At 43.0% G+C, this 25,136-nt stretch overlaps 1 protein-coding gene across 1 annotated transcript in view; it reads right to left on the bottom strand.

The window, feature by feature from the left end:
- The window catches only part of LOC128340209 (WD repeat and coiled-coil-containing protein-like), a 43,855-nt gene extending 26,539 nt beyond the window's left edge, over window positions 1-17,316 (bottom strand). Inside the window, exon 1 of the mRNA XM_053285124.1 lies at window positions 15,406-17,316. Coding sequence (XP_053141099.1) covers window positions 15,406-17,316 — 1,911 coding nt within the window. The remainder of the gene's footprint in view (window positions 1-15,405) is intronic.
- Between the last annotated feature and the right edge of the window lie 7,820 nt (window positions 17,317-25,136).

Raw genomic sequence — 25,136 nt, 5'->3', positions numbered from 1 at the left:
GTAACGAGACGGACCTCCTCAGTTGACCTTAACGTGTGGTGCGGATCATGCTGGTAACGTCTAGGCTTGACTACTACAATGCACTCTTCGTGGGGCTGCCTTTTTACATAGTCTGGAAGCTGCAATTGGTGCAGAATTCTGCCGCCAGATTGGTCTACTCAAATTCTAAAAGATCTACACTGGCTACCAATAGGTTTCCGGGTAAAATACAAGGTGCTGGTTATTACCTATACGGCCCTTAACGGCTTGGGCCCATGGTATTTAAGAGAACACCTTATTCGTTATGAACCTTGCAACCTATTAAGATCTTCAGGGGAGATTCGTCTGAGGATGCCGCCAGTTCGTCTGGTGACGACTCAAGGGTGTGCCTTCTCTGTAGTTGCCCCAGGACTGTGGGATGCACTTCCTGCTGAGATTAGGGCTGCATCCCAGTTGGCTTTTAGGAAACAACTGAAGACACATCTCTTCAGCCAAGCTTTTTAGTTAGTTGGTGTTTTAATGGATATTTTAATCTAGTTTTAGTTCTTGGTTTGTTTTATGCTGTAAACTGCTTAGAGACTTCATTAGTGGGCGGTATACAAATTTATTAAATAAATAATAATAACCAAACATACGATATATGTACCAGTTTAAAGAGGAAAGGGGAGATGGGAACCATGAAAGCCAGAAGGTTTTCCTTTCTGTAAGAGGATGTGGCATGTAACAACCTAATCTTTTTTAGGCGAGGGACTGTGTGATTTAGAGAAAACAACCACCAGCATTAAGAACCACATTTAAAATGTGGTGTTTGCAACTGTACTATAATCTGCATCCTCTTCTTGTCATCTGTAGGTTATCAAAAGCTGCTACCACCTGGGATTAAATGGACTGAGTTTGTTTGGGAGGGGCCATTAAAGCAAAGTGCAAGACATTTTATAAACTGTTGATCGTTTTGTAATGGTTGTATACATTCACAAAACATATGAAGCAACCCAAATGCATAACATTCACAATAAAGAAGGACCCAACAAATGGGGAACAACGAAGGCTGTAGCACTGCTGAAGCTCAGCATGTGTGGACCTAATCATTCTCTTGCAGAAACCACTGTAAGAGCAGAATACTCAAAGGACTGACATTTTAATAAGCAAAATAATTATTTGTTTTATATTCATCATTCCGGAGCACAATACATGAAAATCAGCCCTGTACAATGCCCCCACCACCACCACCACCACCACCAAAAAACCCCTTGGTACAGCCTTCCCTTAATTTTAGATAGTGTGCTAAGTTAAATAATATTAAGATACACCAGATCTTTCTTAGCCATTTACCCACCAATGGTGCTTTGTTGCTTTCCAGTTTTGTGTTACTAATCTAGCTTCCACATTCAAATTCAAAATAAGATCTGCCTTCCTCCTCAGGACCAGATTCTGTATTATACCAAATAAAAACAAATATGGACCGAGAAGTATATCAGTCACCACTCGTATTAGTATTATCCCCTTAACATTACTGAAGAATTTCTGGATCTCTGTGCAATCCCTTTAGACTTTTTTTTTGTAACACGCAATCAACAGTTGTTAGTTTGAAGAAATAATATTCAGATATTCTTCCACTGAGCTACAGACTAAGCAGAAACAGTGGTTAAGCAGAAACCAGTGTAGCCTGGGACAGTCTCATGCTGGTACTTCCAACCTGCCAGAGTGGTATAGTAGTGAGTGCTGGACCAGGACCGGGGAGACCCGAGTTCAAATCCCCATTCAGCCATGATTCTAGCTGGGTGACTCTCTCTCAGCCTAACCTACTTCACAGGGTTGTTGTGAGGAGAAACTCAAGTAGGTAGTACAACACTATGGGCTCCTTGGAGGAAGAGCAGGATATAAAGGTAACAATAAAATAAAATAAAAAATAAATAAATAAAACCTGACACCAAAACTAATACTGAAGCAGCTCCTTGACATCCTACTGACCTGCAATGCAAATTGCATGGGTCCCTGTACACTGATGTCCATCCAGTATACAACCAAACTGTAGGACCAGCAGACTGCAGAGGCAGGTTGCTCATTATCCAGAATCTTGTACATTACTGACATGGATTTTTAGCAATGCCGGCATGCCCTCTTTGCTCCTCCTTTGTTACTAGTGACGTTGTTATTCTGTCCATCAGACCTTTTAAATAAAAAGTTGACTTTGTTTATTTTACACGTTCATATACCACCCCAAACCCATGTCTCCAGGCAGTTTGTGCAATAAAAACATAATATAAAACTTTACGACGATTAAAACATTGAAAAGCTATTTTAAAACTGTGCCTCTCCATGATGCCAGCATGAATGCCACAAGGAGCACAACTTAAGGAACAGGAGCTTGTGGATTTGGAGACAGGAGCAGGAGGGTTGTGAGCCTGGATATCATTTAGAGCCCTAGCTGGTTACTAGTTTTATGGGCGAACCGCTCCCAGGCCTCATAATGTACTGCCAAGAAATCCTTTGGCCACAGCTGCCACTCCCTCCCTACATATCCCTCTTGCCTCTGGGCTGGCAATCGTGGGGGGTGGGGGCAGGGGCCAGATCTGGCCCGACAGCCTCAATATGCTGATCCAACACGTAAAGTCATGCCCGCCTTGACCACGAGGCTTTACTGTGAGTTTGGGGCATCACCGATACTCCGATGCAAAAAGAGGATTTTTTTTTTTACCCTGGACATAAATCGGGCTAGTTTCCAAAATGGAGAGGGAAACCCAAATTGTGTGTGAAGTGCTCTCTGAAATATTGCATGGATTTTGGGGCAAATCTGGCCAATGTGTGAACGTACACCAACCCTCCCAAAGTAAAGTTGTGGTAAAGTCACTGTTTGAAAACGCTCCTGGTCCCTGGCTCAACGGATGAGAAACAAAACCAGCCCAAAGCACTGAAAAGTAGCAATTGCACATATTTTATTGTGTGCACCATCATGATGCTATGCCATACTTTGGAGCACAGTCGTAATGCACTCAACAAAACAATTAGCCACTGCTGGTTTATTTAGTTACCTTTTTATCTATCCTATTCTGAAGGCTTGGGGTTGACTACAAATTTGGTTTCTTTCCTTTCAAACGTCTTACAGCACAATCCTCAGGTCTACTATATTTCAGGGCTGCACAACTTTGCCCTCCAGCTGTTTTTGTACTACAACTCCCATGTTCCCCAGCCAAAGTGGCTAATAGGGATTATGGGAATTGTAGGCCAGCATTTGCAGGAGGGCTGAAATTGTGCGGCCTGGCTGTATTCATGGGGCTTACTCCCAATAAAGTATGTATAGGATTGCAGTCTCAGTTCTACTTCAAACAAAAACACAACTTTAGAGACACCTAAAACCCCGTGGACAACATTTGAGTTCTTAATTATTGTTCCCAACAAGATTTGATTTTGAACAAAATATTTTTCAAGAGAATCTAAGATTCTTCAGGAGCAGTTCAATTTTAATCTTAGAAATATATGAAACCTTCCTTCCCCAACTCTTCAGCCCAATTTGCTCATTATTAGACACTTCTAAGATCTCCCCTGCCCCTCCCTACTTATTTTGTGTCAAGAGCAGGACTTTCTTTCCTTTGCAAATGCAAACTGTTGAAGCCATATGCATAAATCACAGTAACAAAGATCTTTACTTTACCAAACAGAAGAACACCATTCATTATATAGCACCATCCCCTGAAGAAAGCCTGACTGAATAGTTAATCAGTTCACTAACCACACAGGTCTTTTTATAGAACACCATAGAATACTGGACAAAGATCTTCACATCAGGATAAGAAGTCTCATTAATCACCGGATTTGACTACTGCACACCTCATAATGGTCTTTCTAAATCTCAGCTTTCAAAACTGTCTGACTAGTTTGTCGCACTATAAAGCAGAGTCATATCACCCTCGTCTCTCATCAGTTTTCATGGCTTCTTTTATGTTTTCAATCCAATTCAAAATTGCCTTCTCGATTATAAAAATGGATTGTATATTTATTAAAGATGACCTCTGTGCACTGATGATGATTAACTTCTTCCTTGGTCCAGTCAACTGACTCCTTCAGTCTCCTCTCTGTCCTCTACCACCTTCTCTGTGTGTGTGTGTGTGGTCAAATTTGCCTCTGTCATCCAGGACTTTATCGTCTACATTATTTACTGAACTTGCCTTCCTATTCTCTTTAATATACTTGTGATACTGGGAAAAAATTATCACTTTATAGTCCGCAAAAGGAGTCACCTCTGTGTATTGCATTTCTTCATCTCCTCAGCCTCTCTTAAACAGGAAATAATCATAGCAGTTAAGCCAAATATATTATTCCTTACTATCTTGGTGATGTACCCTTTTACAATTACACATACACATCCCGCCAAGTTGCCCAGGACTTCAGATATGTTGGCTGTTTCTTCTTACTCACTTCTCACACGCATTGTTTGTGTTTGCTTCACAACCACCAAGTCTAGAACCCTGTGGTGCACAGAAAAGCATGGAGAGGGGGAGTTAGAGGGCAAAAGTTCCTGGAAAGGCAAGGGTTAAGCACCCCACCCTCCCACAGCTTCTGAAGAAGCCATAGTTAAAGTGTAATTTGTTATGTTTGCTCTGCATTGCATGTTTTATCTTCCAGATTTCTTTTCATGATTAATAGTCCTATTCATACATTATGTTCAACACTCGTGTCACAAATGTACAGTGTACACAAGTATAGATCTGTATACAAGTAGAATTATACAATATGTTGAACATTGGTACAGGTTTATGCTTCTTATCTGTACCATGCATTTGAGGGACCTGAATGCAGGTACAGTCATTCACACATGTAGGAGTGTACAGAAATTTCTACATTCATAAACACTAGCCGACTCCGCACAGAGAGCATCTTTGCGCTCTTTGGGGCCAGCGGTTACCTCTCCCCCCCCACTTCTGCCCCTGTCTCTGCTTCTGGACCCAGCCACTTCTCCCCACTGCCACTTCTGCCCCCCCTTATTTCCCCCCTCCTGGGCCTTGCCTCCATGGCCGGGCTGGGCCCACCACCTCTGGCCTCCACGGCCGTGCCGCCACTGCGGCAACCAATCCTTCTGGGTGCGCCTCAACCAATTAGGTACGTCCGCCGCCCAGCCAATCAGCTGGGCTCTGGGACGCACATTCCAAGGCACACCCAGGAGAATTATATATACAGATAATAGCCCAATTCAGACATTATGCTGTATGCATGTAGGGATGTCATACCTGTGTTTGTGTGAATGACTGTACCTGTGTTTGTCAGTGTACTCTCCTTGTGCAAGAGTTGAACACAACACGTGAATGGGCCTAATGTCTGAATAGGGCTATAGTTTCTCTTTAAACAAGTACAAGATGTGATAGGATACTGTCCTACCCAGTCTGAGCCCCAATGCACAATAAGAATAAGGGTTTATATAGTGTTTCAGAAGTATTGTTTCAGCAATCTTTACAATGACCCTGTAAAATGGACCTGTATTATTAGCCCCATATTGCAAACATGGGGTGAAGCTGAGAGATAGCCTTGTTCAGGTGTTAAGAAACTGGGTATAGTGATTGATAAATTCATGGAGGACAAGTCTATCAATGGCTATTAGTCTAGTGGCTATAGGCCACCTCCAGCCTCAGAGGCACAATGCCTCTCAATACCAGTTGCAGGGGAGCAACAGCAGGAGAGAGGGGGTATTCATTTTTTTATTTATTTAACATATTTCTATACCGCTCAAAATTTGCGTCTCTGGGTGGTTTACAATTAAAATCATTTAAACATTAAAATCATTTAAAACCCAACATAAAAAGTATTAAAACTATAAATCTAATTAAATCCTGGGTGAACAAATATGTCTTCAGTGCCTTTTAAAAAGTTGCCAGACATGGGGAGACTCTTATCTCAGCAGGGAGTGCATTCCAAAGCTCAGGGGCAGCAATGAAGAAGGCCCATCCCCGAGAAGCCACCAGGTGAGCCGGTGGCAACCGCAGATGAACCTCTTGAGGAGAGGTGTGCCCTCACCCCTTGCCCGTTGGCTTCTCGGAAGCATCTGGTGGGCCACTGTATGAAACAGTGGACTAGATAGGCCTTGGGCCTGATCCAGCAGCGCTGGATCAGAGTCTGCATATGTTCAGAGTCTGCAGCAATGCAATGTAGGCCTGCACATATAGCTCTCCAGGAGGCTTTACAGACATGGCTTCTACCCCAAATCTCCTTCAGGAGAGGGAGAGGGAGAGGGAGAGGGAGAGGGAGAGGGAGAGGGAGAGGGAGAGGGAGAGGGAGAGGGAGAGGGAGAGGGAGAGAGTTTTCACACACCAGCCAAACTTACCCCGAAGTCCCTTCGAGATCCTTGGACCCACTCCACGCACAAATTGGGCTTTGTCTTGCGAATTCTAGCTTATTTATTTATTTATTTGATTTATATACCACCCTTCCAAAATGGCTCAGGGCGGTTCACAATTAAAACAACTTATAAAACAGTAAAAAGCTAAAACAAATTAAAACAATAAAACAACAGCTAACAATTTAAAACATTTTAAAACAAAAATAAAACATTATCCCCAGACCCCAGCTCAAGAAAACGTAGACTCAGTATAGAGGAAAAGGGCCACAACTTTGTTAACTATTACACACAGCATGGCAGACTGGAACACCAGGTGATTAATCACCCTTAAAGAACAGTGCGGGCCAACAGAAGCAGGTCAGAACTCTGAAATCCTACCCAGCACCCTACTGGGGGGGACACACCCTGGCTCGGGAATGGGCAGGTACATCCCACCCAATTCCTTCAAAGCCAACCCCCCCTTCTGTAAGAGAGGGTCTGGATACTTCTAGGCATTCGTCCACCCCGGACCGCACAGCCCAAAGGTTAGAGAAGTCCTGAAGCAGGGTTCATGGCAATCATTCTCCCCGTGCCGCACAGGCTACAAAGGAGCGATTAACCAATCACCCCTTTTACATATCCAAGGGTGCTCACCGATGTTCTAACCCTCAAATTGCCACCCCGCCCGCACTGTTCCTGCCATTGTGGTTGACCTAACTCTAAATACGCACCCAGGACACAGAACGGAGTAGGCGAAAAAACCCCCAACAGTGGCCAATGCGTTGGGAGCAAAAAATTCCTACTCGGCCCCCTCAGGCGGCCAGTCGCTAGACCCGCTCTGCACCGGGGAGGGAGGGAGGGGAAAGCCGCTTCTCCTGTGATTGCCTGACCCCAACTGAAGAGAGAATGGAAAATGGAGGATGGGGCCGGGATCGGTCAATCCTGGCCGAAGCCCCGCCCCTTGACCAAAGAGGTCAAACGGAACCCTTCCTGGGCTTCGCGCAGGACAGGCTATGACAAACTCCCTCCCATCTGCACAAGGCGGGGGGGGTTATTAAGTCATTAAAAACACTAAATCAAGTTAAAAATTAAAAAATTAAAAGATTTATATATATATATATATATATATATATATATATATATATATATATATACACACACACATACATACACACAAACACACATACACATATATATACATATATATATACACACACACACATATATATATATACATATATACACATACACATATATACATTTTAAAAGCCCTGAAAGGCCAGGCCAAACAAATATGTTTTAAGGGCCCTCCTGAAGGCCAACAGAGAACTCGAATTACGGATTTCCGCAGGGAGCGCATTCCACAGCTCCGGAGCAGCCACAGAGAAGGCCCGCCTCCGAGTCGCCACCAGACGAGCCGGTGGCAACTGGAGACGAACCTCCCCAGATGACCTTAATGTGCGGTGGGAATCGTGCAGAAGAAGGCGCTCTCCAAGGTAACTTGGACCTAAGCCGTTCAGAGCTTTAAAGGTAATCACCAGCACTTTGTATTTTGCCCGGAAACATATCGGCAGCCAGTGTAATTGTTTCAAAATAGGCGTAATATGGTCTCTCCGGGTTACCCCAGAGACCAATCTGGCTGCCGCATTCTGAACTAACTGAAGTTTCCGAACAACGTACAAAGGCAGCCCCACGTAGAGCGCATTGCAATAGTCAAGCCGGGAGGTTACCAGCTGGTGCACCACTGTTTTGAGGTCATCCTCCTCAAGGAATGGACGCAGCTGTCGAATCAGCCGAAGCTGATAGAAAGCACTCCTGGCCACGGCCTCCACCTGAGAGACCAGGGTGAGGCCTGGGTCCAGGAGTACTCCCAAGCTGCGCACCTGCTCCCTCCGGGGAGTGTAACCCCATCCAGCACAGGGAGATCTAACTCACTCCTCAGATTCTGAGCCCCCACAATGAGCACCTCCGTCTTGCTTGGATTCAGCTTCAATTTGTTCTCCCTCATCCAGCCCATTACTGCCTGTAGGCAGGCATTTAAAGACTGAGTGCCATTTCCTGAAGATGAAAAGAAGAAGTAGATTTGGGTGTCATCAGCATACTGATAACACCCAGCACCAAATCCCCTGATGACTTCACCCAGCGGTTTCATGTAGATATTAAAAAGCATTGGTGACAGAATGGAGCCCTGAGGGACTCCATATAACAGCTCCTGCTTTGAGGAGCGACTGTCACCAATAACCCGCTTATCTCGAGTTATTTCCGGGTTTTAAAAATTCTGGTTTTAAGCTACTTTTTCTGAAAGTGCAGGAGCAAATAGGGAGAGGCACTGACATAGAATCATTAGCATGATAAGAGGGATACTGTCTTTGAAATACAGATATAGCTCTTTAGTAATCTCTCTCTCTGCCTCCCACACATTGGTCAGAAGGAAAACACGGAGGCATGCCATGTGAACTTACAAAAACCCAAACCGAGAGTGTTTTAATCTTATGCTGGTGGCACAGAGCCCCTGGTGGCACAGTGGTAAAACTGCCGCCCTGTAACCAGAAGGTTACAAGTTCGATCCTGACCAGGGGCTCAAGGTTGACTCAGCCTTCCATCCTTCCGAGGTCGGTAAAATGAGTACCCAGAATGTTGGGGGGCAATATGCTAAATCATTGTAAACCGCTTAGAGAGCTCTGGCTATAAAGCGGTATATAAATGTAAGTGCTATTGCTATTGCTATGCTGGTCGCTGACCGAAATTTGAAAAACCAAGATTTGAAAAACCAAGAGCAGAGGGGAGGGGCTACTTCCCTCAATGCCGCAAGTGTAATTCGGAATGGCTTTGCTCAACATTTACCCCGCAGCATGAAGCCATATGCAAATAAGCCATATCCCTGGTCCTCACTGACCCTCAGCAGTTTGTTTCTTGTCTTACAGAGCACTTCCAGAGTGCAGGCAAAGCTGGGAAGTTTCACCCGCTTGTGCAACAATGGGGGAGGAGGGTGGGGGACTCGCACATGGCCTCTGCCGCATTCCCATACAGACTTTATTAGGATGTCAGCCACTGGGGAAATAGGAGCACCCTGGCTAGCCACACCCACTGGCACCAACACACTTTAGAGTGATGCCCCCTGCTGCCCTCGAGTTCAGCCTTTGCCTCAGTCAAACACTGAACGCAAGGAGCGCAACGATGTGGCCGGGGGGCGGGGGGGGGGGAGAGGCTTAGCCAGCATGGTCTTGCATCCAAGAAGAAATTTGTTCTTGTTTTAAATTTAAAAAATAATGTATACCCGGCCCTTCCATTACGATGCTGCTCAGCATAGCTCACAAAAGCAGTAACATTATAAAAACAATATAAAACTAAACTATTTAAAAACAAGGCTCAGTTAAAAACAAATTTAAAACTACAAGGCTGGATTACTGCAATGCGCTCTATGTGGGGCTGCCTTTGTACGTAGTCCAGAAACTGCAGCTGGTCCAGAATGCAGTGGTCAGGTTGGTCTCTGGATCGTCTAGGAGGGACCGTATTACTCCTGTGTTGAAGGAACTACACTGGCTGCCGATACATTTCTGGGCAAAATACAAGGTGCTGGTTATTACCTATAAAGCCCTAAACAGCTTAGACCCTGGGTATTTAAGAGAAGGTCTTCTTCGCCATGAGACCCACCACCTGTTAAGATCACCCGGAGAGGTTCGTCTGCGGTTTGTCTACACGGGAACAGGCCTTCTCTGGACTTTGGAATGCACTCCCTATTGAAATAAGAGCCTCCCCATCTCTGGCAACTTTTAAAAAGACACTGAAGACACATTTATTCACCCAGGCTTTTAATTAGATTCATAGTTTTAATATTGGGTTTTCAATGTTTTCAATGATTTTAATTAATTGATTTGATGTTTTAAATGATTTTAATTGTAAACCACCCAGAGACGCAAGTTTTGGGTGGTATAGATTTATTTATTTATTTATTTATTTATTTATTTAAGAAAGAAAGAAAGAAAGAAAGAAAGAAAGATCTAAGCTGCTGCTAAAATGTTAAAATGCCTCTTTAAAGAGATGGGTCCTCTTCAACAGTTTCTTAAAGACCCTCCACTGCTCTTTCTCCATTTTAGTTCTGGTCAGTATGCCTCTGCTGTTTTTGCTCTATTGAACACCACTGCCACATCTCATTGTTCTTGTCTTGTATATGGAATATTGTAACTTTTAAAATTCTCACAAGTGTCTTTGCACAAAAACAGCATTAGACCAGAGCACCCAAACACCATTTGCAGAGAGACAGACAGTATTGAATCAGCTATATTTGTGAGTTTAGTGAGCTTTATATAATCTGAATCAGCATGGTACAGAAAACAAGAGTGTTGGACCTGGATTGCAGAAACCTGGTTTCAAGTGCCATTCAGCAATGAAGCTCTCCAGGTGACATTGGACCAATCGCTCCTTCTCTGCTCTCCGGGGGTGTAACCAGAGCCATATATTGCTCTGAGCTCCTTGGAGGAGAGTGAGATACACCTCTGACAAGTAAATAATATTCTCATCCAGATACTGTGGCAAAGGGTGCCTTTGCACAAATAGAGATAATTTTTAAAAGAGGCTGAATGTGAAATGTTGTGAACAAAGATCACTCTTTGAGAGATGGTGTATTAGCCTCTGCCACAACCACTTGTTTGCCGACTCCATTCTTCTGAGATGGGGGACTTCCACTGCATACCAGAAAGACAGAAGCTGTTTCGATGGCACCTGCCTACAGCATATACTGTATGTGCTGAATAGCAGTACCAAGAAATGCCCCCCACACAAACACTTTTTAAAAGCTTGTTTCAGGATCAAACTTTGTGGAACCTGGGTTTACATTTAAATGGCTTTAGAGGGTAAACAGGAAGATGTGGTAAAATGAACGTGAGGGATGAACCACACATTGATAAGGAGGGGAAAGGGGTAATACTTGGAGTATGAGGTTAGGCAGAGAAAATTATGGATTGGTGAAGTAGAAGGCACAACCACCCAGTATTGGAGTGGCACAAGTTAGGGGCATGCACCTTTGATTGGTTGATGTGAGAAACAAAGAAGCAGGAGTGTATGGGTTAAGGGGCATCTACAAACCTTTTCCTCTAATCACCATGAGAAAAAGAAATACTGTATAAAGTTGAGCAGGGGAGAGTTCTCCTATGGGAGAGGCAGAGGAGTACGAGTGGACTGAAATGGATTCATTTTTTCCTTGTCCATTTTAAGGTACATGCTAAATAAAAGGCTTTTACTGTCAAGGGAAACATTTTAGAAAGTTTTATTTTGTATTTTGATTTCTATGCTTTTTCATCTTTTTAAAATGTGATTTTCCACTCTTATCTAAGGGATATAACAGAATAAAAGGTAAAGTGTGCCGTCAAGTCAATTTTGACTCCTGGAGCCCACAGAATACCTACTCAAAAAACCAATGTTTGTAATATATTGGCAGTAATGGGAAAACACTTTGGGTTGGATCCTGGCTAGCACTTCTGTGAATGTAAGACATTCTGTTCCTGCTAAGGGGGAGGGGCAGTTTTCACCAATCATTTTCCCCATAGAGCCCCCTAAAATTGTGCTCCTCAAGGATATTTTCAGAGAGCTGCAGAGGGATGGGTAAGCAAAGAATATCTTCCCTTTCACAAACAACTTTTTTCGTTCGCAGAAGTACTACTAGTTGGGATCCAACCCCTTAAGTATTTTATAGCAACACATACTTTCAGCATATCTATGATGGGTGTAGTTTCTCTCTTGCTAGCTACCTTATGGTGACAGGATACGGCTGCTATACTCTTCGCTGCTTTACAGCTACAAGGTACAAAATATCAGAATACAAAAATCTTCTTGATAAAAAATTTGACAACTGCACTGTTGCTCACGTAGTCTTGTGCTGGTAGCAAAAAGAAAGCATAAGCCCTGGTAATACTGCACAAATCGGAATAATCACAGATTATCAGAGGGTGTTCACTGCAGAGATACAGTTTACCCCATGCTTTCCTTAATACAACATGGATATTCATCCAGGATATTTTTCTCCTGCCTTTGGTCTTTAAAAGCTCTCAAGGCAGCTTACAAAATAAAATGAAATTTGGACTTCTGCATTTTTCTTCAACTATTAACATATCTGGGTCAAGATCTGTCATCTGGGTTATCTATTAACATTGGGCAAGTCTGTTCCTAATTCATGAACAAGTAGAGATGAGGAAAAATACGGAGTTTGCTGGTGAATATATGGAACGCTGGTGACTGAGCAACTGGAACATCTTTGAAGGCTTATTATTTGGGGTTTTTGGTTATATATGTATACGTGGTATAATTACTAATCAAGTATTCCCATTAGTTTAACTATTTTAAAATCATGCTTTAAGATAACCATATGTCTAACTAAAAAAACAAAACAGAACACAAAGATAGAAGTCTGGTGTGATCTGGAAGGGACGTAGCTGGGCCTGATTCTGGGAAACCTGGATTAAAATTCTGGGCCTGCTGTGTGGAGTTGTTCTGTGGCTTTGAGCAAGTTGCTGGGCCAGCTTCTATTAATGATAATCTCTCTACCTGCAGAAACAGCATTCAAAAAGGCACAAAATACCCACACCCATTAGCATTAGCTGTATTGGCAGACGGAGTCGAAAGCTATGGAAGCCCACACATAGCAGTAGTAGGATGCACTCAATGGTCTCTCCCTCCCTGTCCTCTGCAGCGTGGAAGGATGCAGTCTAACCATCCCATTTCCCCTTTCTCCTGTTGACCATCTATTCCATAGGGGAAGGAAGCAGGATCCACAAATCTTATGCAGAGATCCACAGAACTTACCGATCTAATGACTGGAGTAATTACAGTATCTTGTCTTCCCATCTCTCCTTAATGTCCATCACACTTGATGGTCTTTTTGCCAGTCAAGAATTGGCAGCAGTTAATAATGCTTATCATAATTGCTGTTTATACTGAAAAATACTACAAACATATCTGCTCCAGACAGTTTCTGTAGAATATGTACTTGATAAAACAATGTGGAAGGAGGAGTAAAGCCTTTTCATCAGCCCCATGGTTTCAGTCCAACTGAAGGGTGGATTCTGCGACTGCTATTTACTTTAAAAATAAAAGTACAAATCTCCCACTTCATGTATTGGTGTGGCCTCCAGATGATGTAATAGGAATATGGACTGTACCACTTCAAAGGGCAGATGGGGGAGTCATATTTTTGTAATGTTCTGGAAGACCCTGGTGTTTTTTGTTTGTTTGTTTGTTTGAATACACTTTTTGCAATGACCTTCATTCCAACCATTGTTCCACTTGTCACCCTTCAGAGGTTTCATTTCCTCTGTATTTTGTTCATATCTACCCTTTCAAGCAACCCCTAGCAACAGACATCTTGTTACATTTTTGTTGGCCACATGCAGGGAGGCGTTCTTGTCGCTTCTCGGCCTTTTGGCTAAGATCAAGGGTAGTCCCGTGACTACCCAGAGATGCCTAAAGTCCTCCCTGGTTTTTGTATATGCCATCAACTAAGCAACAGGTCTGTGTAAGAGTACATATCTGTCTGTGCATGCATTGTGTTACTTTTTTTAATTACCCAAATTAAAGAACAGCCCAGAACTTTGAAAGGAAGAAGTGCATTTGTACAGGAAACATACTAAAAAAAGCGCAGGGATAGCGAAGAGAAAATAAGATAAAACATGAAGAACTTCAACTAAGGTCTATTGGCACAAACCTGCCCTACATAACTTGGCTACTACTTACATAATTCATTCCTAATGCAAGGCTAATCCGGGGTCCTAGCAGGTGCCTCACAGGCCTGTATGGCTTATCTGGACTGCCCAGACTTCTCGTTTATCCCACCTAGGTCCTCTTCTCACCGCCACCGCCTCCTCCTCCTCCCTATCCCATCCCATCCCCACAGCTACTCCTATGCTGCTGCATTAAAAAGAGTTGTGCTTCAGTTCTGACCAAGTGGCTGGGCAAGGCCTAACAAATACAGTCCAGGTGTGGCTGGAGGGGAGGGGAGGGGAATTGTATAGAGACGTTACAGCCATTCAATGGTGGCGGCAGCTATCAGAACAAGGGTCCCATTTGCCTTAGAGTTGACCTGGCTTGCCTCAGACAAAATTAGTTCACATCAGTACATCCAGTACACAAGTACATTTTGTGACTGTTACTCCAGTCAGAAAGCTACCCACACATGGTTTTCTGCCTGTGTCATCCAAGGATACAGAATCTATCTCCATGCCATACATATATATTTTAATCACATGACTTAGGAACGAGAAAATCTCTTTGGGAAGAATCAAGAGCAACTCAGAGAGGAGAGGCTTCTTAGATACTAGTAAGAGAAGAACGTGTGTGTGTGTGTGTGTGTGAGTGAGAGAGAGAGAGAGAGAGAGAGAGAAATATATTGTGATGAAAATCTCTTTGAACTATTCAAAATATAAACAATTGCTTTTTATGCTCCAGTTCATTTAATATAACACAACTAAATTACTAACTAAGCATCATGGGGAAAAGCTCAATAATGTCATGTGCACAGAAAACACTAAAATGACGACTAGAAATCAAAGAAATAAAATAGTAGCAAAACATTTGAGACATTATTACCTTAAAGAGTATTGGAAGGGGAGGGCAGATCTCATGAAAAAGAAAGGTAACAGAGAGGAACCTCTTGTACACTTGTGAAGGAAAATGAACTCTGACACATGAATTTTGACTTTTAAAATTACTTCATTACTTAATCACACATTATTGTCCTATATTTCTTTAGCACGTTTATGTTGTAAGGTTCACTAGCCTCTGAAGCTTACAAATTCTTACTAACAGATGTGGGTTAAATAACTTACCAAAGTCCCTCTAAAAGATTCAAATCATTCAAAGCATACACATACGGCAGTAAAATGACATTTTTAATATATTTACTGGCAATTAATCTGAGCAGCAAAGGAAGAGCTGAACTTTGTGTAGAATATCAGACATAACAACCATTGTTCCTATGAGCAGTAATTTAACTTTTTAAAATCAATTACAACATGATACGCATGTGAAACCTGCTAATTAAGCTGAAGACTAAAAGTCCCTTAACATGTTGCAATGTTTCTAAGAAAAAAAGTTACCTGGGAGAATGTTTATAAAGTTAATATAGTTACCTGGTAGATGATGTGAACAAAAGGTGGTTCTTGAAAAGATGGGTAGGCTAGAGACAATCTCTTCCCATTTTTAGTGAAGTCTATTAGTTCTTGAAGTCGAAGTTGTAAGTCATTGAAGCTGCCACACAATCTTTCCAGATTTCTGGATATCTGACTTGCTCCTTTTTCACCAGACAGGCTGTTGTTTTTAGGATAATTTAAAGTTTCTTGCATCACTTTCGGAGAAATTGGTCTATTGGAAAACCTAGTAGGTGTTCCAAGACCAAATAGGGCTACTGACCGATTGATTGGTTCAGCATCCAAAGTTTCTAGAGCAATAGATGGGTCACCTGAGACTCTTTTCTCATCAAAATCGCTCACACTGGATGATGAGCTTTGCTCATAACTAGGACTTTTAACTTCTGCCAACATTTGTCGTCTTCCACTAGGAGACTGAATAATAGTGCTGCCTGGTATTAAGAGCTCCCTTCCTACAGCATGATCTTCTGATGCAAGGTTCTCAAAATACTTCCTTTTCCCTGGAATGTTTACAGAAGACTCAAAACTGAAAGGCAGACTTTGGGTAGCACTAGATTTTGCTGATGATTCTTCTTCAAATATTAATTCCTTGATCATCAGCCGGATTATATATCTGTCTGAATTAGATGATGGAATAAGTGCGGGATCAATGAATTTCTGCTTCCCAATCAAAATTAACAAAAGTTTATCTGTCAAAAAGGATAGGCCTTTGGGCCGTTCACTTTTCTCTAGTTGGATTTGTTGAATGTTGGGCATACAGGACGAAGTTACTGAATAGATCAGAACAATGTTACAAGTATTTGATGCTATTGCCACAATTTGAGCTCTAAGGTCAAAAGCAATGATATCGGGAACCAAAATGCCTGGAATGCTGACTTTTCTGGTTGTGGTCACCTTTCCTTCAAAAGTCACTAAGATCAAGTGCGAAGAATCTTGGCCAGCTCCTGAAGGGTAGTCTTTTCTTCTCAAAGGAATGAGAGGACTAGGATCTGACCTCCGGTGGTTTGCAAGGATATGAGTTAAATCCACAGGGCCGGATGAAGAGGAAGCTACTGAATCGACTGCTATTGATTTATCTGAATCTATGGACTTCCTTCTCAGGTCCATAGAGTATTCCTCATCCCCAAGTACCAAAGTAGATTGTGATGTTAGAGAACCTGTTTCAGTACCTGCTGGCAATTCAAATGCAATACCTGCATTTAAGCCACAGATTTTATCAAGAGGAAGTTCAGTAGCGACAGCAATTTGAAAGTCCAAAGTGGCTTCAATAGCACAGATGTAGCCTCCAACATCAAACACTGGGCAAAAGGAACAAGCATTTAATGTTTTCTGGGCATCATCCCATATATAGGAATGAAGAGCACTGCCTATAGCCACAACTAAACGATTACCATCCTTAGTCCAACAGGCACAGTGGATGAGACCGCTGCTCTTGATATCTGCTTTAACCCTTGAATTATCTGAACGGACTGCATATAAAACAGAAGCATCCCTTTTGGTAAGTACACACAAAATGTCCCTCTTTGGGTGCCACACGCAGCCCTGGGGAAGCAATTGGAACGGCTCCCCAATTTCACAGGTCTGAGAAACCAAGAGCTTATTCTTTTCCAAAACATTCTGGCTCAGCTGCCAAATGCTAACATGCTTTTTATGCTGCACTGCAAGCAGAGCTGGCGTGTTGGGAGAACAACTCAGGCTCCAGTAAAGACCATGGACGTGTTCAAACTGACCAATCACGCTCGAGTCCCCGAACCTCAGCTCCTTGTTATGGAAGTGCAATGCAGTCAGGGCCACTTGCTTGCCATCTGTCCAGGCGATCCCATGCATAGGGTGTATAGCCTGGTACAAAGCGTTGAGACCGGTTCGCAGTAGTTTAGCCTTTCCTAGCTCCATCCTTTCAATCTCCTTATTACTGCGGTTGGCTCCAAAGTAGGAATTCCACCGGATTCATCAGAACAGCTTGAGTAAGCCCACACTCTTTGATTGAAGAGGGGTTTCCTTCCTGGCGAATGAGATTGTTCCTTTTTCCTTTAAGCACCCAGCCTCCTCCACTGTGTAACTCTGTTGCTGCCCTGAGTATAGAGATAACTCAAGGCTGCTCTTACTAGACCCTTTTCCTGGGAGGAGCACTCTCTCCCTCTCTCTCTCTCTCATGTGATGTCTAATGAGGTTTAACTAATTACCGTTCTCTTTGATGACATTTTCTTGGAAGCCTATATTTAACTCTTAAAGGCTGGGGCTGCATTTAAAAATAGCACTCTAATACCGTCAGTGAATAATGGCCTCTTCCTTACTAAACAGAGGACAGCACCTACACCCTGAAGATTAATGCAGCTGCAGAATGAAATAATGACCTGACACTTCTGCTTTGACAACCTTTGAAGGAAAGAAGACTAAGAAGATGTAATCTTATCCTTGAAGAATAAGGAAAAGAGACTAGTACTCCGTTTTGCCAGCACTTACAAGCACTGTAAGTGACAAGGAAACAAAAGGAAACAAAATATAAACAGGATGCTGTCCTCTATGGATGACAATCTGATCAATACCAGACTTTTCTTTTGCATTTGCTCTCCTTTCACTTTTCTAGCCCAAATTTTATATTTCTAGGAAGAGGAAAGCTGGGCCTGAGTGGTGCCTGAGTGCCACATTTTATGTGTGTCACATACATCTAAGCAACCTGCAGTTACTCAGTAGTGAATGAAAAGTGCTCTGTACATGCCCAGAGGAACATCTATCTTTATTACCTTTTTTTACATATTGCTGTGCCGAACTCTGGCATCTTAAAGTCTGGGTCAGAGAAAATGGCAGATGTTCACAATGGGTGATCTTAATGCATGAGCAGAATGAAGCTCAAGGGATTTTTATCCACCTCTTCTCTCTCCACAACAGCCCCCGAGCCGCCCTCCTCACCACTTCTCCTGAAGAATGGGGAATGGCGGAAGGAAGTGGGGTGGCTGCAGGGGGAGAGGTGAGTTCCTGGAAATTGGGTGTGGGCACTTTCAGTGAGCAGTGCTCCCACTTACGGGAGATGTCTCATCCTCCCCATGCCCCGTCTCACCTCCTTCTCAAGGGTCCCTAGCCCTCAAAAGAGGTTTTTCGGGGGGAACACCGAGGAAGATACCTTGCATGGCTTGGTTTCACTTGATGAAGTTAGGATCCAACCAATATTTATACAAATACAGATGTGTATGTATGTACAGTTATTTACACATTCTGTTCAGTGCAGGTACAGTAGTCATGTCATCTGTACCCTCATTTGAGGGATCCTGTTACCAGGTTCAATTCTGAAACACACACATGTGCAGTAACTCACACAAACACATGTGCATGCGTATAGACACGTACATTTGTACAGATACCTATACACACATACAAGGTAATGTCAGGATAGGACTCATGCTTTGCTCCTTTGTTTCCTCAACTAACTTTTAGCTCAGGGGTGGGCAACAGTTTGGCCCTCCAGCTGTTGTTGAACTACAACTCCCATCATCCCTTGCTATTGGACACTGTGGCTGGGGATGATGGGAGCTGAAGTTCAACCAAAGCTGGAGGGCCAGGTTTGCCCACCCCGGTCTTAGCTCATCAGGTTCTTGGACCATAGCTGTCCAGCCTTTCTTCAGCACACAGGTTCTCCTTTCCCTATGACCTGCATAAGGCATTTCTCCCAGCCAAACAGACCTTTTGCTTCCATCACAGATGCTCTCACTCAGCCTTCCATGGCAGTTAGAATGATCATCCCCTGATATCAGTGTAGTTGAAACAAAGGCAGAGGCTCCTAGGAGAAATACAGCAGCCAGTTTTTAATTGAATTTTATTTTATGTCCCACTTTTAAATTCTGAAACAAAATTTCAAAAATATTAATTTTAATATATTAACTATATAATAGCAAATAATTTTCAAACACCCAGTAAAAGCCTAATCATTTAGCAGCTGACCAGAGGGCTAAAAGAAAGAAGAAATCAGGCTCAGCACAATAAAAATAATGAAACATCAATTAAAACAATCAATTCAAAAATTGTCAGCAGGTCAATGTGATGCTTTTGTGTGTTTTTCCTGCCTAGATATTAATGGAAATAAATGAGGCCTTGGGGATTTCATGAGATTTTTTTGCCCATGAAATAGAGCAGAGAGGATTCCAAAGAAAATGCCTTTTATCTGAGATTCCATTAAGAGGAAAATATGACTCGTACATTGTATAACAGCAGAACAATGCACTAATTGTACACTTTTGGTCTGAAAAGTACTGTTCATTGGTTCACAGAGGTAAAACCAGCCACTAGGTGGTGCCCTGCCAGTTTCACAGGCACTCTAGAATCTGATAAAGCAGCCTTGCAAATCAATACACAAAGGTTGCTAGCTTACAAAACATTTTACTGGCCATTGTAGTATTTTAAGCACACTGGGGGGCCTGAGAGAGAAAAAGCACCTGATCTCCTCCAGTTCACAAACGTTTCTGTGCTGAATTGACTGGAGGTGGTTTTTGCTTTCCTTGGACAATCAGATGATTGGCACTTTGCAAGTCTGAGTTAAATCAGGGCAGAGTGTTGCCCTGATACAGACTTTAAGCCCAGCATGTGGCATATCTAAAATGCCAATGAAAGTTCACAGCAGCTCCAGTTAATGGACACAACGGCCACTGTTAAACACAACTAAAACTATAGGCATATGTGAATTCACCGGGCCTTACATTTGAAGCATCATGCATAGGATCAGGTTTCAAGTCCCATTGAAAGCAATGGAATAGTTCTTGGTCACAAACAGAAATATAATCTTCCACTTGTTACTATATTGGCTAAATAATGGCCCTATACCAAATGGGCTTTCTCAGGAAGACGTCCTTCTGAAACAAATTGAATGACCTACTGAGAAAGCCCATATAGGCTCATTTAATAGAGAGACATTATTAAGCCAACCTGGTATCAAGCCGAAGAACAAAGAGCCCACACAATGACTTTGTGTTACTGCTAAAATTTCACTTAATATTGTATGCAGTGCTTTGTATGAAATGTGCACACAGATTTTTCAGAAGCAACACTTTTAATTATTTAAAATCTGCTCACTGTCAGAAGTGGTGTATCAATAATCTCTCTCTCACTAGAAACTTGGCAGCGATATGCAGATTCACGGATGGATGTCAAGGTATGAAGCTGATCTCAGTCTCATACTCTTACTACTGTCAGCAGGCAGGGTTAAGATGGCGACGATGCAGACGCAGTAGCTTCAGCCAAGTGCTGCTGTAATGTCTTATTCTTAATTAGTTTTAGTTTAAATTGTATTATTTTACTGCTACCATCTCCTGATCTTGGATATGATAAGAGTGGTCCGTTCTGAGCGAGATTGCCTGTTGCTTCCTTACTATTTATTTATTTATTTATTTAACATATTTTTATACCACCCAAAATTTGCATCTCTGGGCAGTTTACAACAAAATAAAAACAGAAAGTAAAACATTAGTTTTTTAAAAAAGTTTAAAACATTACAATTTAAAATTTTTAAACCATTAAAACAATATTAATTAAAAGCTTGGGTGAACAGATGCATCTTTAAAGACTTTTTAGAAGTTGTCAGAGATGGGGAGGCTCTTATTTCACTAGGGAGCGCATTCCAAAGCCTCGGGGCAGCAACTGAGAAGGCCCATCCCTGAGTGGCCACCAGACGAGCTGGTGGCAAATGCAGACAGACCTCTCCTGATTATCTCAATGGGCGGTGGGGTTCATAACGAACAAGACGTTTCCTTAAATACTTGACTACTGACAAGGGCGTAAACTTCTTGGGGGCAGCGGGACTCAAGCCCCCTCCAGGATTTCCCAGAGGGGGCAATACTCCTGCTGGGCTGCCAGGTGGAGGTGGTGGGGCTCAAGCCCGCCTCTGGATTTCCTGGGGAAGGCAATGCCACCTCCCACCCCTCAGCTGCCAGGTAGCATCAGCAAGCTCTCATGCTCAAGTTCATCCGTCAGTTGAACAACACAGTCAGTCCTGCCATCGTCTGCCATCTTGGACTGGGGTGGATGATATCATCACAAACTATGCCGTTGAGGTATCCCTATGTGTCCCTACAACTGTACCCGATTTGGTTCATATTGGTCCAGGCGTTGTGAAGTTGATGGGGAGAACACATGGACAGACACACACACGCACAGAATGCTGACATGCAACTGTTCTTCCCAGAGCGGCCCCACTCCAAAGGGAAGATCTTACACTGCTCAAATGCAGTCTCCCAATCAAATGTAAGCCAGGGTAGGCCCTGCTTAGCAAAAGGGAGAATTCATGATTGCTACCACAAGACCTCTCCTCCCATGTGCCTCATGCCCCACCCCCCAGAAATAGAGAAGTCTATGCCCTTGGCTACTGTTACTACTACAAATTGAGAGAAGGACCCCCTCTCCCCAATTTTCTGGTAATTAAATTTAGGACTGCAGTTTTGATATGTAAATAGTAAACACTTCCCTCTTACTAAAGGCTATTTTGGTGTCTTCCACAGTTGAGCCTTGATCTCAGTATGATTACATACATTCAGTCTTCTGAAGTACAAAATGAACACAATGTTTTTGACATAACAAATGCAAGTTGGACACAGAGGCCAGAAAAAACCGGATGCATTCAGACTTGAAAGCAAACAAAAACAGTCTATCCACCCCCCCCCCGCAATTGTTGTATACACAACAAGGCGTTCAAATAGGGCCATTCTGTAGAAGGTCATATATTTTAGCACAGTATTTCAGAGATGTCTTATATCCAATTATGTTCTCAACATGTTTTCTTCTTAGCCCCAGGAAGATGTGAAGTGTTACAGACTAGGCACACTGGGAGAAATCCAGACCGAACAGGGGAAACACCAATACTATCAGTTTTCTTCATTTGGGAAAGCATGACTGTACAACAGAAATCCACCAATAAATGTCTCAGTGGCAGCTCTGAGCCAACTCAGCTCTTTGGGCACACAGATGGTCCTTGACATTGCTGCGTCCTCTCAGGTTCATGTGAGGGGCTGCGTGTCTGAAAATACCGCATGCAGGTCAACCCTCAATGTGGGAAGCTGACACTTCCAGGAGGCTAGAACGGTTTTCACCTGATGTGTGAGCTTTCCATGTTACTCTTCCCTTCTTGAATAATGGCTGCCTAGTTCAAATCTATTTCTGAAATCTAGCTTTTCCTCCCTTGCACTTCCTCTTGGAACTTTCTGCCCATTCTTACATTTCCTGTAGACCCTGAGAAGACTCAGTACCTAATAGAAGGGAGAGTTTCACTAGATATGGGTTTTCCTAGTATATTCTCGTGCTTCCAATCACGGGTTGCAGAGCTGTCTATTTTCAAAATATGACATTGTCAGTAAATTGGGTCAAGTACCACCTCCGCTGGGGATGAAGACTGTAGGAAATATATGGGGGCTTAATCAGTGATATACAGGTGTCTACGTAAATTTGTCTTCTTTGCCAACCCCTGCTAACTGAGCAAAAGAGAACACCTTTAAAGTGGTGATTCTTTTATATTTAGTAGGGGGAGAGCAACTGACCCTATCCAGACCCAGCACAGCATCCTTCCAGTGGCTGTTGGTGGTATTTGCCTGAGGTTTCTTTTTAGATTGTGAGCCCTTTGGGGACAAGTAAAGGAAGGTAAAGTCAACTCCTGGCGACCACCAAGCCCTGTGGCTTTCTTGGTAGAATACAAGAGGGGTTTATCATTGTCATCTCCCACACAGTATGAGATGATGCCTTTCAGCATCTTCCTATATCACTGCTGCCCACTATTGGTGTTTCAGGGAAATGTACCAGCGGGGATTCGAACCAGCAACCTCTTGCTCTCTAAGCAAGTTACTTCCCCGCTGCGCCATTCAGTGGCTATTTTGGGGACAGGAGACCATCTTATTTATGTATTATTTATTTTTTACTTCAGCTTTTTGTTACTTCAGTAACAACTTATTAACAATAAAAGATTTAAGCAATGACGATCAGCAGGAAGGTGGATGGACTCGATTATGACAGCAACGAATGCACCACTGAGAGACCTTAAAGGCCAAGTTGAAGACAGATCATCCTGGAAAGAATCTATCTATGTGGTCACTAAGAGTCGATACCGACTTGACGGCACTTAATCAATCAATCAATCATCCTGTTAATATGAACTTTGGTTTGACAAATCTCTTTGGTGAGCTGTTCAAGCTGTCTAAATTTCAGATAATCAGATGAAAAATTTTGAGTTACAGTGGTTTAAACATTTTATCTGGAGAAGTCAGGATTGTTTTCTTTGACAATTTTTTCTTTGCTAATAAATGAGAAACCTTAAAGTTATCTTTTTGGAAGTTGGAATTATTTCAAAACAGTATCCCACTGAAACATGCCTTTAATCGATTTGATTAAAAATAGTTGTAGTTATAAATTTGAGGGTTAAAATAGTCTCATTTTATTCAACAGAACATAAAGTGCAAGCAAGTTATGCAGCATAATCTGTGTGGAGATCATGAATGCATCATTTTAATGGCTTCAGCTTTCCCAGTCAATTGCTATGTATACATGTTATGACCCTATTTGATGTTCATGAATTATGTGAAGGTTAGTCCTGTTGTTGGAGGAGATATGAATCAAAGCATTTGCTTTTTTGAAAAATAACTGACATTTCAGGTTCAAAAAGCCTCCTGTTTTAAGAGTTAAGGGATTTACAAATTAACCGATCAACACCACCACAAATAATATTGTAAGTTGTGACTCCTGTCATTACCACGTAAGCAGTAAAGACATTCTACAGTTGCATACTGTGCTTGCTTACGATTTAGGCTCCACAGCCATGCCGGATTTAGGCACAACCTAAGTAAGCTGCAACTCAGGGCATCACATTATGAGGGGCCCCAGTCTGACTACCAAAACGGGACAAAATTTCAAGTTTTACACAGTTCGTTGAAAACTAGGGAGAAAGGCAACACAGACTCTAAAACAGACATTTATCATTTGGATAAGACAAAAATATGCACATAGGGCTGCACAACTATTTATCATCTTGAGTTTATATACCCGTGGAGAAATAACTGTAAGTTATATTGAGATTTTATTAGACCAGGGCCTGGTTTAGACCCACGCCAGCTATTAGAGTGACAAGCAGCCTTCACCTAGTCTGACGAACACTGCTGTAACTGTAAGCAGCGCAGCGAAGGGAGGGGAGTGATGTTTTAAAGTGCTTGGGGGGCAGTGGCGGTCCGTGAACACACCGCGGGGGGGGGGGGGCCGCGGGAGGCACCTTTGCGAGTAAATGAATTCGGTGCTTACCTTCGCTCCCGCCACACCTGAACGCTGTTCGGCGAAGCAGCGTGCCACCCAGCAGCCCCTACGGTGGGGAAGCACCTCTGCCACTCACCTGGCTTCCACAGAGCCGAGCCCCCGCCAGTGGCCAGGTGAGTGGCAGAGGAGATTCCCCACCACAGGGGCTGCTGGGTGGCATGCTGCTTCGCCAAACAGCGTTCAGGTGCGGCAGGAGCGGAGGTAAGCACTGAATTCATGTACTCATAAAGGTGCCTCCCGCTGCCCCTGCAGCAGCGCGTTCACGGACCGCCACTGCTAGGGGGGCCTCTTTAAGCTAGGCAGAGCTTAGGGCCTCAGTGTGGCATGGGCCTTAGAGCCTTTGGCCCTGCTCCAGGCACTTACCCTTGGTCTTTCAGGCCTCAGTCCTCTGCCTCTACAACTTCAACAGTGGGCCAGGAGCAGCATAACTGGGCCCTGATTCC

The sequence above is a fragment of the Hemicordylus capensis genome, chromosome 1 (assembly GCF_027244095.1).
Source record: "Hemicordylus capensis ecotype Gifberg chromosome 1, rHemCap1.1.pri, whole genome shotgun sequence".
NCBI classification, from domain to species: domain Eukaryota; kingdom Metazoa; phylum Chordata; class Lepidosauria; order Squamata; family Cordylidae; genus Hemicordylus; species Hemicordylus capensis.
The sequence above is the reverse complement of the archived record's forward strand: the minus strand, read 5'-3'. Positions and strand labels throughout refer to the sequence as shown.